The following is a 12,974-nucleotide window of genomic DNA, read 5'->3' as shown; positions in this document are numbered from 1 at the left end:
CGGACCGAGCTGTCTCGAACATCCCAAACCTCCGCCGCGGACTCCGAAAACCACACCTACCTCAAACGCCAGAAAACTCCGTGCACCAGCCCTCCCCCTCCCCATCGCGGCCAAAAACAACAACAACAATGGCATCAACAATGAGATCCATGAGCCGGATCCTCACGCGGACCTCTCGCTCTGCCCTATCCCCAATCGAACACACCGCCGCAAAGACGACCGGTCTCTTCTCCGCGAACCTCAGAGCAGCAACCAACGTCAATAGCCGCAGTAGCAGCAGCAGCAGCAACAACAATGCAGGACTACTACTCCGCCGCTCTTTTTCGACCTCTCCGGCTTGTCTTCGCGCGCGCACAATGGGCCAATTGAAGGCGCGGAACTCGACGGGTCCGTTCTCGTGGAAGGCGGCGCTGCTGTTCGTTTTGACGGGTGGTGGTATGATTATTTATTTCCGGGTTGAGAAGGAGCGTTTGGAGAGGAAGCGCATTGCGGAGATGAGTAAGGGGGTTGGGAAGCCGAAGGTTGGAGGACCGTTTACGTTGAAGGATTTGGATGGGAAGGAGTTTACGGCGGAGGATTTGAAGGGGAGGTATAGTTTTGTGAGTATTCCTTCCTTACCTTCTTTTTTTTTTATGGGGTTGGGATTGAGGCTAATTTGTTCATGGTTTTGGGGGGTTAGGTGTATTTTGGATTCACTCACTGCCCTGATATCTGCCCCGACGAGTTGGACAAGATGGCCGAGATTATTGATAAGGTGAAGGAGGCTACGAAGGGCGAGAATGTTTTCTTGCCTGTGTTTATTACTTGTGACCCTGCCAGAGATACGCCTGAAGTGCTGCGCGCTTATTTGAAGGAGTTCCATCCTGATATTATTGGGTTGACGGGAACGTATGATGAGGTTAAGCATGTTTGCAAGCAGTATCGGGTGTATTTCAGTACCCCGAGAGATATTAAGCCTGGGGAGGATTATTTGGTCGATCATAGCATCTATTTCTATCTGATGGGTATGCTCTTTTTTTCTTTCGCTTTCTGCAGCTAGGGGGAAGCTGAAGCTGACTTTTGTTTGTTTGACAGATCCCGATAACGACTTCGTCGAGTGCATCGGTCGTCAGGATACGCCGGAGTCGGCCACGAGGACGATCATGGAACATATCAATGACTGGAAGCGCGAGGGCAAGCCCCTTAAGAAGGACTAAGTGGTGATGGTCTCTACCTGCCTCGATATGTATCATAGACAATACCCTACTCTGTGATTGTAAAATAAGACTGTCAATTAGCATTCTCCACCCGTCACCTTTGATTCTCTTGACCACTCACCTACTGACTTATATATCCCGTTTCACCCCTGCACTAACTTCCCCTCCGCATCCCGATCCCTATTTGCCCTCCACTCCCCCTGCCCATCCACAAACACCTCTTTCTTCCAGATCTCTGCTTTCTCCTTACACAGCTCCAACACCTCCTCACCAGCCCTCCACGCCGCGCCGCGATGTCCCGCACTAACCGCAATCACAATGCTACTCTCTCCAATCGGCACGTCTCCGAGCCGATGCCCAATCACAACACCAAGCAGCTCATGTTTCGTCACCGCGTCCTCCGCGATCTTCGATAACGTCTTCAGCGCGAGAGGCGGGTATGCGGTGTAGCTTAGTTGCGCGACGGGGCGGTCTTCGAAGGAGTTGCGTGTCGTACCGAGGAAGAGGACGTTTGCGCCGGCGTTGGGGGAGGAGATCTTGGTTAGTGCGCTTGTGGGATCGAGGGGGTGGTAGGTTAGCGTGATGTGGGTGTTCAGGGTGGGGTTTGTGGTTGTGCGGGGGTAGGTTTGGGGGTCGAGGTGGGGTGGTATTTGGTCGGTTTGGGTGGTTGGTGTTGTGGAGGACATTGTGCGTGTTGATTTGATATAAATGCGAGGGGTTCTTGTGTGGGATATATTGAGGGTGATGGGCTCCAGTTGTGACTGTATTGTTCCGCTTGTGGGGAGCGGATGGTGTTTCCGAGGTGGATGCTGACTTGAGGGATATAATGGAGAGGGTTAGCGTAAGTCGATGCAGCCAATGCGGTGAGACTCAGGAAAGGGCGCTTGGAATGCCATACAGAATGAGAATGTGAACGCGAAATGTGCCAGCAGCTTTGGGATGTTAGATAGCGGGCGTGCCTTATCTCCCGCCGAAGATGCTGCGGGGAGCTGGTCCCTGATGGAAGGCGGTGAACACAGCTCGGCTTTACAGGCGCAAACGGGCTACAGAAGCGGTTAGCGGCTGTCGGACATAATGTTTTCTTGGTATTTAATGCCGGCAGAATGCATATAATGTGTAATTAATTCATATAAGCTCCGTCTACTACATCCATTCATTCAATTCCCCACATTATTTCATCATATATTAACTTATCCTTGAGCACTGTCCTCCACACTGTCGTGTTGCACCCAAACCCGGATAGGAGGGGATCTGTGGGGGACGACAGAGCTGTTGTCAATCTCAGCCCGCTGTCATTTAGACATGGTTGACGGCGTGAGTGCATCGATTGCCCGACTTGCAGTAAAGTAACATTGTCCGTCCCAAGGAATCCTCCTAAATAGGGATTAACATGCTATGTTGCTCTTCTGGGCTAGAGGGACATTAATTCAGGGCATGCCCTGCTCCGCTGGTCTCGCAATTATGGACGGAGCTGAGCTTTCAGCCGGCTTGACCGCGTGATCAAATGCGGGGTTAAGCCTTTTCTGTCGCAGGTCCATCCATTACTTTGCAGGCCGCAGTGCAAATGGGAAAGCGAAGAAAGACTATCCCCCGATGTCGGGCACGGCCCAATAGGGTCTATGCTTATCTTATGCAACTCGTCTGTTTCCTTGCCGGTGGAGATGAAACAAGCACGCGGAGCCGTCCTGCACTAAAGGGTCAGCATGTCCCGATAAACCTCACGCGTTCAAAACACTGTCAGGCCTTCTCTAATTTACCGCCAGGCCTTCGACGGTGGAATAATATATCTTGATCAACTGGCATCTGAACTGAACAGTGCTTGCCATACAAAGGGGGTATGCAAAGTGCAGCCAGGGCAAGAGGCGAGTAGGACGTGTACGGGGATAATGTCGGACTTCGCACCATCTCCGTTATCCGATGTCCGTAGGGGCACCCGTGTTTCCCGCATGAAAGGAAGGATATTGCGGAGCAGCAAAGCTCAATCTTGGGGAAAAGTGGGGAAAGGGGAAAGCAGATCTTAGAGCAAATGGAGTTGGGGGACGAGGGGCGTGAAAAGCAATGGGGAATATAAAAAAAGCTTGCATCACCCCGGCCAACTTCAATTGACAATTGGGTTTCAACCATCGTGATTCAAAGCAATGAAGCTCCTGATTTGGGGCCCCTTGCTGGCCAGTGCCGCATATGGCCGCGTTATCGGCACGAGGACCCAGTCGAAAAGCACATCGAGCTCATCAGCCGCTCCAGTGCAGTCACCCACCGTCTATATCGACACATACGAGAGCACGGTGCAGGGCAATAGATCACAATATATCTCTTCGGTCTATAACTTCAAGGCAATCCCCTTTGCTTCCGCCCCGACTGGAGCTTATCGTTGGCGTCATCCGCAACATGTCAGCGGATGGACGGGTGTCCGTGACGCTACTGAGTTTGCCCCAGACTGTCCCCAGCCCGGGTCGAGCTATTATAGCGAGGACTGCTTGTATCTTAACATCTGGACTCCCGACACGGCCACCCTCAACGACGTGCAAAATAACACGGAAACCGGGATCGGCGTGGTACCCGCCTCGTCCAGCAGCAAGCTTCCAGTCTATGTCTGGTTCTACGGGGGCCGCTTTGGCTCGGGTTCGAGCAGCCAGGCCCTGTACGATGGGGCCGGTCTAGCCGCCAAGGGGGTCGTGGTTGTGACCGTCAATTATCGACTGGGCGCGCTGGGCTTTTTAGCCCACCCGGAACTCAGCCAGAACTCGTCGAGCGGGACCTCAGGCAATTACGGCTTAGTTGACCAGCAGGCGGCGCTGCACTGGACGAACGAGAATATCGCCGCCTTCGGGGGCGATCCAACCCGCATTACTATTGGCGGCCAGTCAGCAGGCGCCGCTGCTGTGCTCGATCATCTCAATAGTCCGCTTGCAGACGGGCTTTTCGAGCAGGTGATTGCTGAGAGCGGAGCCACTTACCCTTCCAACCCCCTGATTGGGAGTGTGGCCGAGGGGTACCGCCATCTCGCCGTCGCGGAGGCGCAGGGGACTGCGTATCTCACCAGCCTCAACCTCTCAGGGATTGCCGCAGCCCGTGCCGCGCCAGTCGAGGTCTTTCTGGCCGGCGCCGACGCGAGTGACGTTACCTACGTGAATACGGTCTTTGCCAACAACTCGGTCTATATGGAGCCCCCGCTGTTCCGTCCCGTCCTGGACGGCTACGTACTCCCAGCTACCTACCAGGAGATGCTGCAACAGGGTAATCATACAATCGCTGCGGTTCTGACTGGCGGAAACCGAGATGAAAATGGTGCGACCCCGAACCCCGGAATGACGGTCGAGAGCTATACGCGCCAGAATCAGTACGAGTTTGGCAGCGTCGGCCTGGCCGCTGAGTTCTTCCGACTATATCCTGCAGGGAACAGTAACAGCAGCGCCGATGCCGCCAGCAATACCTTCTATCAGGACCAGACCCGCATCTCCCTCTGGCAGTGGGCCAATGAGTATCAGGCCGGAGTCGCGCGCAACACCTCGGGCAACAGCACTGTCAGCACCTACACCTATTACTGGACCCATGCTCCCCCAGGCCAGGATGAGGGCGCGTACCACATGAGTGAAATCAACTATGCGTTCAACAACTTGTATGCGACTGACAAGCCTTGGAAGCCTGAGGACTATGCAATCGCCGACCGGCTGTCCGACTATTGGGTAAACTTTCTGCGCTCTGGGAATCCCAATGGCCCAGAGCTGCCCAACTGGCCGGCCAACGATGCTGCTGAGCCAGTGGTGATGGAATTAGGCGATGCTTGGGAGCCAGTCTTGGTGGCTTCCGCCGAGAAGCGGTCTTTCATGAACAAGTGGTTCAGTAATTGGCCGGTGTATTGAGCGAGCTAAGCTGGTGTCAAGACTCGGATCTGCCGCAACGGTACATGGGCGGGCTCCGGACTTGTTTGTTACATAGTTAGGCGAAATATGATTTGCTTCGAGGGCAATCTTTCATCGGATATATATTTATGTTCACGGGAACAGGCCTTGCGGAGACTGCAAATTTTCTCGTAAAAGTGATACTACTAGTTTTGGATGAAAAGGTGTACATAGCGATCAGAGGTAGCGGATGCCTGCATGTCGCGTAAGGCGAGGATTCAGCATAGTATAATCTATCATCCCTTGTCGTCGTCTGATCTAGTTACGTCCTGTTGCAGCAACCCTGACATACACTTCTGGTGGCCCGTCAGGAACATCTTTAATCCGCACCTGTACAGTAAGCTCACCGGCACTAGTGAGCCTTGGTTAGTCTACCAGACCGGCAGCCAACGGCGCGATCTTGCGTCAACTAATCAGTATATCCACTGAACACTGGATGTTCAAATCTGCGACAATCTATACGTTTCGCTTGCTAATCCGCATTGCTTGTATATAAGGTTTTGCGCTCCGGTTTGAGTCCATTATTCTCACTAAACGTCGAGGAGAGATGAACAAAACGCAATCATCTACAACCAACATCGTCCGGCGAGCTAAAGTGAGTTCGTTCAATCTCAAACTATATAGTAACCAGCTAATTGGTACACCTAAGGCGTGTAATACCTGTCGGCGTAAAAAGGTCAAATGTGATGGAAAGCGACCTATTTGTTCACCTTGCCACGCATTCAATCTATCTTGCGGGTATCAAGATGTCATGGACCGCCGGAAACGCGAGAGTCGGTAAGTGCTAGGCTCTCCTACCCAAGAAATAGCTACCATTTATAGCAGATGACTGATGGGAGTAGGACATATGTTGAACAGCTAGAGAAGCGAATTGAAAAAATGCAGGAGCAATTGGAGAGTTTGACGAGATCTGGAACTCAAATCCAGCGAGGCGTGGAGAATACCCGACGTTCAACTTCGCCGGGCTCGTCAGTCGAGAGCAATACTAATTACGAGGAGCCAGAAGACCCGACAGACGGAGACAAAATCCCTGGAATGCCTCAGGTACCATCTGACAAGGGTCCTCACCCTCCCACCGAGAACGATCAATCCATTGTCATCGACGCACAGGACGGGAAAATGCGCTATTTTGGTAGGTCGCAACATCGTCGTCTGATTTGCGCCCCAGTTATTGATAGAGCTTAGGGGCTTCGTCTGCATTTTCTGCACTGACAAATGCCGAATTAAATCGGCTAGAGGCACAGCCAGATACTGGGGTCTGGCGACGCGCACCTCAAAGAAGTGCTAATCCATGGCAACTTTCAAGCTGGATTCCTCAAATTCTTCGAGATGGCCTTGAACGGCGCATTTTCGAACCTCTACCATGTAAGGACACAACTGTCCAGCTAGTGCGAGAGTACTTTACAACCTTTAACCAAGCACTTCCTCTTTTTGAGGAGGCCTCGTTCATGAAGTCCGTCGACAGACAATACTCATGGAATCCCGATAATAGTGCGTCATGGTGGATCTCTCTCAACATTGCTCTGGCCATATCATACAGAGAAAGGGCGCATGCATCTTCTGATGCTAGCGACAACTGGAAAAAGTCGTTGGGACATGTTAAGAATGCCTTGAACGCTGTCGTTGACGTCTTCCTCCAAAACACTGACATTGCCGCCGTGCAGGGCCTCCTAGGTCTGGCGCTTTATTTTCAGGGTACACCTAACCCACAAGCCCTTCTTATGTTCGCGGCAGCAGCAATGCGTCTGGCTCAGTCAATAGGACTGCATAGAGAAAATGGCTCTGGAGCTTCACCCGAGGCGGAGCACAGGCGAAGAGTGTACTGGATCGCTTTCATACTTGACTCAGACATTTCCATCCGGGTGGGCCGCCCACCGGTCCAGGATTTCGAAGACTATGATACGCACTTACCGACAGAAAACCCACCTGACGGCAGAGGCATACTAACGATTGACGGTACTAGAATGAATTACTTCCGTCTCCTTGCTCAACTAGCTCAGATTCAGCGGCTTGTTTATAGGAAGCTTTACACGGTGACTGTTCGTCGAGAGTCGAGTGATGATATTATTGAGAGAATAAAGTCTTGTGAAGACGCGTTGTTGAGCTGGAAGAAGACCTTACATTCGAGGCTTCAACCCCAGCGCAGATTTACCTGTAAACCAACTTATTTCCTGCAACATGTCCTTCGATTACATTTCGCATATAATTGTTGTTACTCAAACCTTTATCAGGTGTGTGTGTTTCAAGCAAACGCTATCGAGCGGTCTAGGCAGGGAACGGACGAGAATATTGCGCCAATAGTTTCACGCTCACTCGATGCAGCACGTTCGGCATTGGCTCTACTATCACACGTACCTTCGCTCGGATCTACCTACAAGTGGTGAGTACTTATCGACGTCTCCAAGGGGCTTACGCTGACCTTGATCTCTGAAGGAACATCATTTACTTTCCAGCGGCAGCATGTGTGCCTCTTGCCTTAAGGATACTCGCACAACCTGCACATTCAGATGCTGGGGACGATCTTTCAATGGTCCAGGATGTTATTAAATTTCTCACATGTACTTCTTCCGAGGAGCCTAATACATACGTCGACTTTGTATTGGGCATGTGCTCTGACTTAGAGCGTTCTGCTAGGAGGGCCTTCTTGACGGCGCAACCTGCCCGCAACCACCATCCAGCAATTATGCAAAATAACGAAAATGACAGGCCTAGTATATCTAGCCTTGGGATCAATCAAACCACAGCCTCTAATATTTCCGACGCGTTACCGACTCCTTTTAGTAGCACTTCTGCGGCAAATATGGGAAGCGCTCAGTTTACGAATGTGATGCCGCAGGGGCCCTACCCAGATATTGGTTTTCTGGGGCCTTTCAACGACATTGATCAGGCCGCTAACTGGCAGTGGTCCCTACCACCATTTTGGAACTGGCAGGATCTTGTTTCAGGTGCGCCTTCGTTTCCGGTCGTTCCGGGAGTGGATATACCCGAGGCCAATATGCCAGATACTTGAGACGTGATTGCTTGACACAGAAAATATATACAAATATCCATATCCCGAATTATACTCAAAGCCAATTGATGTTCCTATCATGATGGCAGTGCGGGACCGGAGGAGAAGTCCACCTTGGCGTCGACTCCTCAACACCTAATTTTGCAACAGGCTTCAAGAGAGTCTGGCGGCCCCAAGGTCCTGGCTCATTGAATGTCGTCATGAATCTCGAGTCCTCATCCAAATCATGAGGCAATCCTCTTTTCCAGCCGTCAATGACCGGGATCAGAACTTCGGAAACGTACTGATCAGGAGTAATCTCCTTGAACCCAAATCGTTCGACCGTGTCTCGTACCACCTCAGGGGGGTATAATCCTACTTCCTTCTCCAATGCAACTGCATCAGCAGCAACCAGGGAGCTAGTGATGTGATATGAGCCGCCTTCAACTGCCCGTCTCTTTACCGCAATCATGGCGCCAACCGCACCGACAATTCCCGTTATCATATCAGACACAGGGAGTGGCGGCAATACACTCTTTCCTTCCTCATAGCCCTGTGATCGGCCCATTACATATTCACTTCCAGATGCCGCATCTCCGATCTGCTGCCAACCAGGACGCTCGTGGAACGGGCCATCTGGACCGTAACAGTTCTCGTCGACATAGATGATTCCCTTGTTCCTTTTAGCTGCTATCTCCAGCATGTTGCGGAGCCCCAGCCCTTTACGCTCCAAGGAACCCATTCGGAACCCTTGGATGAAAATATCAACATCTGCAAGAAGCTCTTGCAGTCGTTCCATGTCTTCCGGCTTGGTGATATCGAGGTCAATAGTCCGCTTTCCCGCATTTAGTGTGAGCTGGAGTACCTAGAACCCAAGCTTCTGTTAGAAGGCTTTTACACAACAACAACGGGAGCAAGGAAAAACATACATTAAGGTCAACTAATCTGCTACAATTCACACGGATCACGTCCGCCCCGTAGGATGCCAAGGTAACGCCGATCTGCGGTCCAGCAATGATACGTACCATCTCCAGGACATTAATCCCGGCAAGTGGCCGCTTGTCAGATAGACCCTTGACTAGAGGGATTGGAGGTGTACGCTTTGCATATGTCTCGGCCGTCACATTGACCAAGGGGTGTCTGGACAGGCGTTTACCAAACTCCGTCTTCCTCCAGCCCTCCGGAGAGTAGCAGATGCTTCCACACAGGCCATGGCGCACGTTGTGCATTTCAAGTTCATCGGGAGACCACTTAATGATATGCCCTTGGATATAGTCATAGTATTGTTGGGGTGTGCTGAAAGTCACATCAGGGTTGATTCCCATTGTCCGAAGAGCAGCGTTTGCATCGAGTGAACCATGAAGCTGATACCACACTTTGGGATCCTTTGTTTGGTAAATAGCAGTTGCCCGACTTGCTATCCCCTTGCCGAAGCCTTGTTCATAATTCCGTTCGAAGAGTGAACTCAAACTTCCCCGACCGTGCCAGGGTGGATACATCGGAACCATTAATGTACGTGGTGAACACAGATCCGAGCCAAATGCCTGCATGGTCAGTATTGACTGTCACACTATTCTCTGTCGCGGGATTCCCATCACGCAGCTCAAGGAGCTCATTAGCCACTACGCCTCCCATGGCATGAAGCGCAGCTGCCATGACGGGTGATTTGATTGGACCTTGAACCATAGGCTCAGGTCGTCCTTCGAAGTGGACGGTATCCCATAGTGCTTTGTTTTGGGTAAACCCAGGGGTTCGAGAGGCGAGAAGCTCAAACACCCGACGAGCGTCTACAGGCACTGGAAGCACAGTCTTGTCGATGAAAGTGCCGGGTCCGTATACCTCCGTACCGGGAACGGTTTCGTGGGCCAGTGTCATTGTTGATTAGACTTATGACGATATTATCAAAGTATGGGTAAAAGAAGTAGATAAGAAATATATTTCACGATAGAATGAAGAAGACAACACAGCGACGCGACACTAACCCTTGCGTTAGCTGTCATATTCATATAGGAGACAAAGAATGGGCCCGGACATTTTGGCTCCACGGCCCGCGGGGTTCCAAGTCCGAGGTCCACGGCACAGCTACCAGCAAACTGGAAATGATCTACTGACTCATGACGTTTGAAAGGGGTTCTGATTGACTAATGGACACCTAATTCACTATACTGCTGCATAAGTTGGATACAGTCTGGATAATCGTGCCATACCAGGTGAGGGGTCTTGCCACGGGCCACGGGGACCCAAAGGATGAAAGTCAATCATAGCCTTTTAGGGATACAGACACCACGAAGCAAGGGGATACTACTGGTCCACTCGGATCGAAGGGTCCATGCTCAACATCCTTGACCCAGGAGCTGTTCACTATTCGACGACGCAATTCTTTGTCCAGTTACCTGAATATCCGAATAATGGCCGAGGTACGGGAACTTGGTATATAAGGCGCGGTTCATGTATACCAAGAAATGCGGGGATTGTGTCTATCAATCTTCATAGACTATTTTGAGCGAATACTACTGAGGTTGACAACCTGTAATCATGTCTTCTGCAACAGAGACACGCCCTGTTAGGGTCGCCAACTGCTCTGGATATCATGGTAGGCAGCCGACATTCTGCGCGAGATAGTCAGGCTGATGTTGTATGGCAGGTGATCCCGCGTATGAAATGTACCGACAGGCAACATTGGGAGATGTTGATTTTATAACGGGTGATTATCTTGCAGGTAAGCCATACTTCTCTTACTTCTACGAAACAACTGCGGTTCTAAGCTCGAGTGTGTAGAAGTCAATCTTGCGAACAATGCCCAGGCATGGCGACAAGGAAAGCATCCTGGATATGAAGCTACTGCCTGGGAAGGACTTCAGCAGACCATCGAAGTGATTGCGCAGAAGCGTATCCGAGTGGTCATCAACGGTGGTGCTTTGGATCCTAAAGCTCTTGCACTGAAGGTCCAGGCTCTGGTAGGCCGCACTACTTCTGTATACTAGTCTGACGAGCATACTAACACAGCTGGCTATTTCATAGGTCTCTGAGAAGAAGCTTGATCTCCGTGTTGCGTACCTCTCAGGCGATGACTTATATGATCGTGTTGGGCCAAACATGCCAGCTACTAAAGAAGAGCTGACCCATCTTGATGCCGGGAACTCAGATGTGGTGCCTTCAGATCTCACTTACGCATTCCTGAACACATCAGACGGGAAGCCAGTCCCAATGGTATCTGCACATGCATACTTGGGTGCCCGTGGTATCGTGGATGGCCTGCGCCGAGGCGCCGATATCATCATCTGTGGCCGCGTTGCGGACGCTAGCCCTGTTATCGCTGCAGCATGGTACTGGCATAACTGGTCAGAGAAAGACTACGACAAGCTTGCCGGATCGCTGATTGCTGGTCATTTGATCGAGTGTTCTGCGTATGTGACTGGTGCCAATTTTGCTGGGTTTGAAAGATACCCTCTGGATGATCTTGTTGCTCCAGGGTTTCCTATCGCTGAGATTGCTGCGGATGGCACATGCGTTATCACGAAGCACCCAAACACCCAGGGTATCGTGAACTCGGAGACTGTTTGCAGTCAATTCCTGTATGAATTGCAGGGGAATATCTATCTTAATAGTGACGTGAGTGCTTATATCGGCGATGTTGCGGTCAAAGACGTGGGGAAAGATAGGTAAGTATCTTTGACGCGATTATTTTTGATCAGCGAACATATCTAATAACAGTAAAATGAATACAGGGTGTATGTATCGGGTATTCGAGGATCACCTCCACCCCCGACGACCAAGCTTGCTGTCTTCTACCGAGGAGGATACGAAGCCCAACTTCTGCTCAATGCAACTGGGTATGCTACGGATAAGAAGTGGGATCTTTTTGAGCGGCAGATGCGTCATTTTCTTCCTGAAGAAGTCAAGAAAAGTTTGGAGACTTTGGAGTTTCAGAGGTACGACTTGTCCTTCCCCTGCTCGGTCACTGCCTAACAATCGTAAGAATTGGAACCCCCGCAGCCAACCCAGCCTTCCAGGCCGAAAGTACTACGTATATGCGTGTGTTCGTGGCATCGCGGTCAGAAAGCGCTGTTCTGGCTGTAGCAAAGGCTCTGAAGGATATCTCTCTCAAGCATTTCTCCGGTGCGTCACCCAATATAGTACTCTCAATCCCGCCAGGTATATATAAACTGCAGTCATCTAATGCGAAGAGTCAATATGCAGGCTTTCATGCATCACTGGACACTCGAACAGCCCTTCCCCTACCATTCCTCGCCTACTACCCAGCACTGATAAAGCAATCCGAGATTCACGAGACAATAAATCTGATAGACACATCCAACAACATCAGCTCCTATGATACCGGCCATCCCCCACAATATCAAGACCTCAAGCCCCGGGAGAATCACGACCCAGCAGAACCACAAGTGTTCAAAAGTCCCACTAAGAAACTCCGCTTGGGAGACATTGCTCTCGGGCGTTCAGGCGATAAGGGCGGAAACCTTAACTGTGGGCTTTTCGTCACGAACCCCAAGCACTGGGCCTGGCTTCGATCATATTTGACCAGAGATCGAATGCGAGAGCTCATAGGCGGGGATTGGGATAATAGCTTCTTCATTGAGCGCGTCGAGTTTCCGAATATCATGGCTGTGCACTTTGTCATCTATGGGATTCTGGGACGGGGCGTGAGTAGTTCGAGTAGGCTTGATGGGTTTGGGAAGGGGTTTGTTGATTATATCCGGGACAAGGTGGTGGATGTTCCTGTGGAGATATTGGGATGATGTCGTATGGGAACATGCTTTTTCTCTGTGCATGTTTGTCTATCCTATAGCATGTTCGTTCTTGAGATAGGGAATTACAAAGTCATTTACCACAGTAGTAACCAATCAATATATCGAGACAGAAAATGGT

The 12,974-nt window shown here is 50.9% G+C and overlaps 7 protein-coding genes across 7 annotated transcripts; 4 read left to right on the top strand and 3 right to left on the bottom strand.

Annotated features, from left to right (window-relative positions):
• Positions 1–128: 128 nt before the first annotated feature.
• Positions 129–1,196, top strand: SCO1 (SCO family protein; the record flags this gene model as incomplete). Its single annotated transcript, XM_041682056.1, has 3 exons — positions 129–599; positions 680–1,004; positions 1,075–1,196. The coding sequence occupies 3 exons, from the start codon at positions 129–131 to the stop codon at positions 1,194–1,196; spliced, it is 918 nt and encodes a 305-aa protein (XP_041537834.1).
• Positions 1,197–1,339: 143 nt separating this feature from the next.
• MOCS2 (molybdopterin synthase catalytic subunit) lies at positions 1,340–1,882 on the bottom strand (the record flags this gene model as incomplete). The annotated part of the gene is made up of 1 exon (XM_041682045.1): positions 1,340–1,882. One exon carries the CDS (start codon positions 1,880–1,882, stop codon positions 1,340–1,342), a length of 543 nt encoding a protein of 180 aa, XP_041537833.1.
• A 1,452-nt stretch (positions 1,883–3,334) lies between these two features.
• On the top strand, positions 3,335–5,059 carry AKAW2_11112A (carboxylesterase/lipase family protein; the record flags this gene model as incomplete). Its single annotated transcript, XM_041682034.1, has 1 exon — positions 3,335–5,059. The coding sequence occupies one exon, from the start codon at positions 3,335–3,337 to the stop codon at positions 5,057–5,059; it is 1,725 nt and encodes a 574-aa protein (XP_041537832.1).
• Positions 5,060–5,645: 586 nt separating this feature from the next.
• AKAW2_11109A (uncharacterized protein) lies at positions 5,646–8,108 on the top strand (the record flags this gene model as incomplete). Its single annotated transcript, XM_041682023.1, has 5 exons — positions 5,646–5,693; positions 5,748–5,875; positions 5,941–6,230; positions 6,284–7,478; positions 7,532–8,108. 5 exons carry the CDS (start codon positions 5,646–5,648, stop codon positions 8,106–8,108), a joined length of 2,238 nt encoding a protein of 745 aa, XP_041537831.1.
• Positions 8,109–8,163: 55 nt separating this feature from the next.
• Positions 8,164–9,412, bottom strand: AKAW2_11111S (uncharacterized protein; the record flags this gene model as incomplete). The annotated part of the gene is made up of 2 exons (XM_041682012.1): positions 8,164–8,952; positions 9,017–9,412. 2 exons carry the CDS (start codon positions 9,410–9,412, stop codon positions 8,164–8,166), a joined length of 1,185 nt encoding a protein of 394 aa, XP_041537830.1.
• Positions 9,413–9,527: 115 nt separating this feature from the next.
• AKAW2_11110S (uncharacterized protein) lies at positions 9,528–9,962 on the bottom strand (the record flags this gene model as incomplete). Its single annotated transcript, XM_041682000.1, has 1 exon — positions 9,528–9,962. One exon carries the CDS (start codon positions 9,960–9,962, stop codon positions 9,528–9,530), a length of 435 nt encoding a protein of 144 aa, XP_041537829.1.
• Positions 9,963–10,622: 660 nt separating this feature from the next.
• AKAW2_11108A (acyclic terpene utilization AtuA family protein) lies at positions 10,623–12,844 on the top strand (the record flags this gene model as incomplete). The annotated part of the gene is made up of 7 exons (XM_041681989.1): positions 10,623–10,680; positions 10,732–10,806; positions 10,866–11,044; positions 11,109–11,749; positions 11,816–12,019; positions 12,067–12,206; positions 12,288–12,844. 7 exons carry the CDS (start codon positions 10,623–10,625, stop codon positions 12,842–12,844), a joined length of 1,854 nt encoding a protein of 617 aa, XP_041537828.1.
• Positions 12,845–12,974: the final 130 nt, after the last annotated feature.

Source organism: Aspergillus luchuensis, chromosome 1, assembly GCF_016861625.1.
Source record: "Aspergillus luchuensis IFO 4308 DNA, chromosome 1, nearly complete sequence".
Classification (NCBI taxonomy): domain Eukaryota; kingdom Fungi; phylum Ascomycota; class Eurotiomycetes; order Eurotiales; family Aspergillaceae; genus Aspergillus; species Aspergillus luchuensis.
The sequence above is the reverse complement of the archived record's forward strand: the minus strand, read 5'-3'. Positions and strand labels throughout refer to the sequence as shown.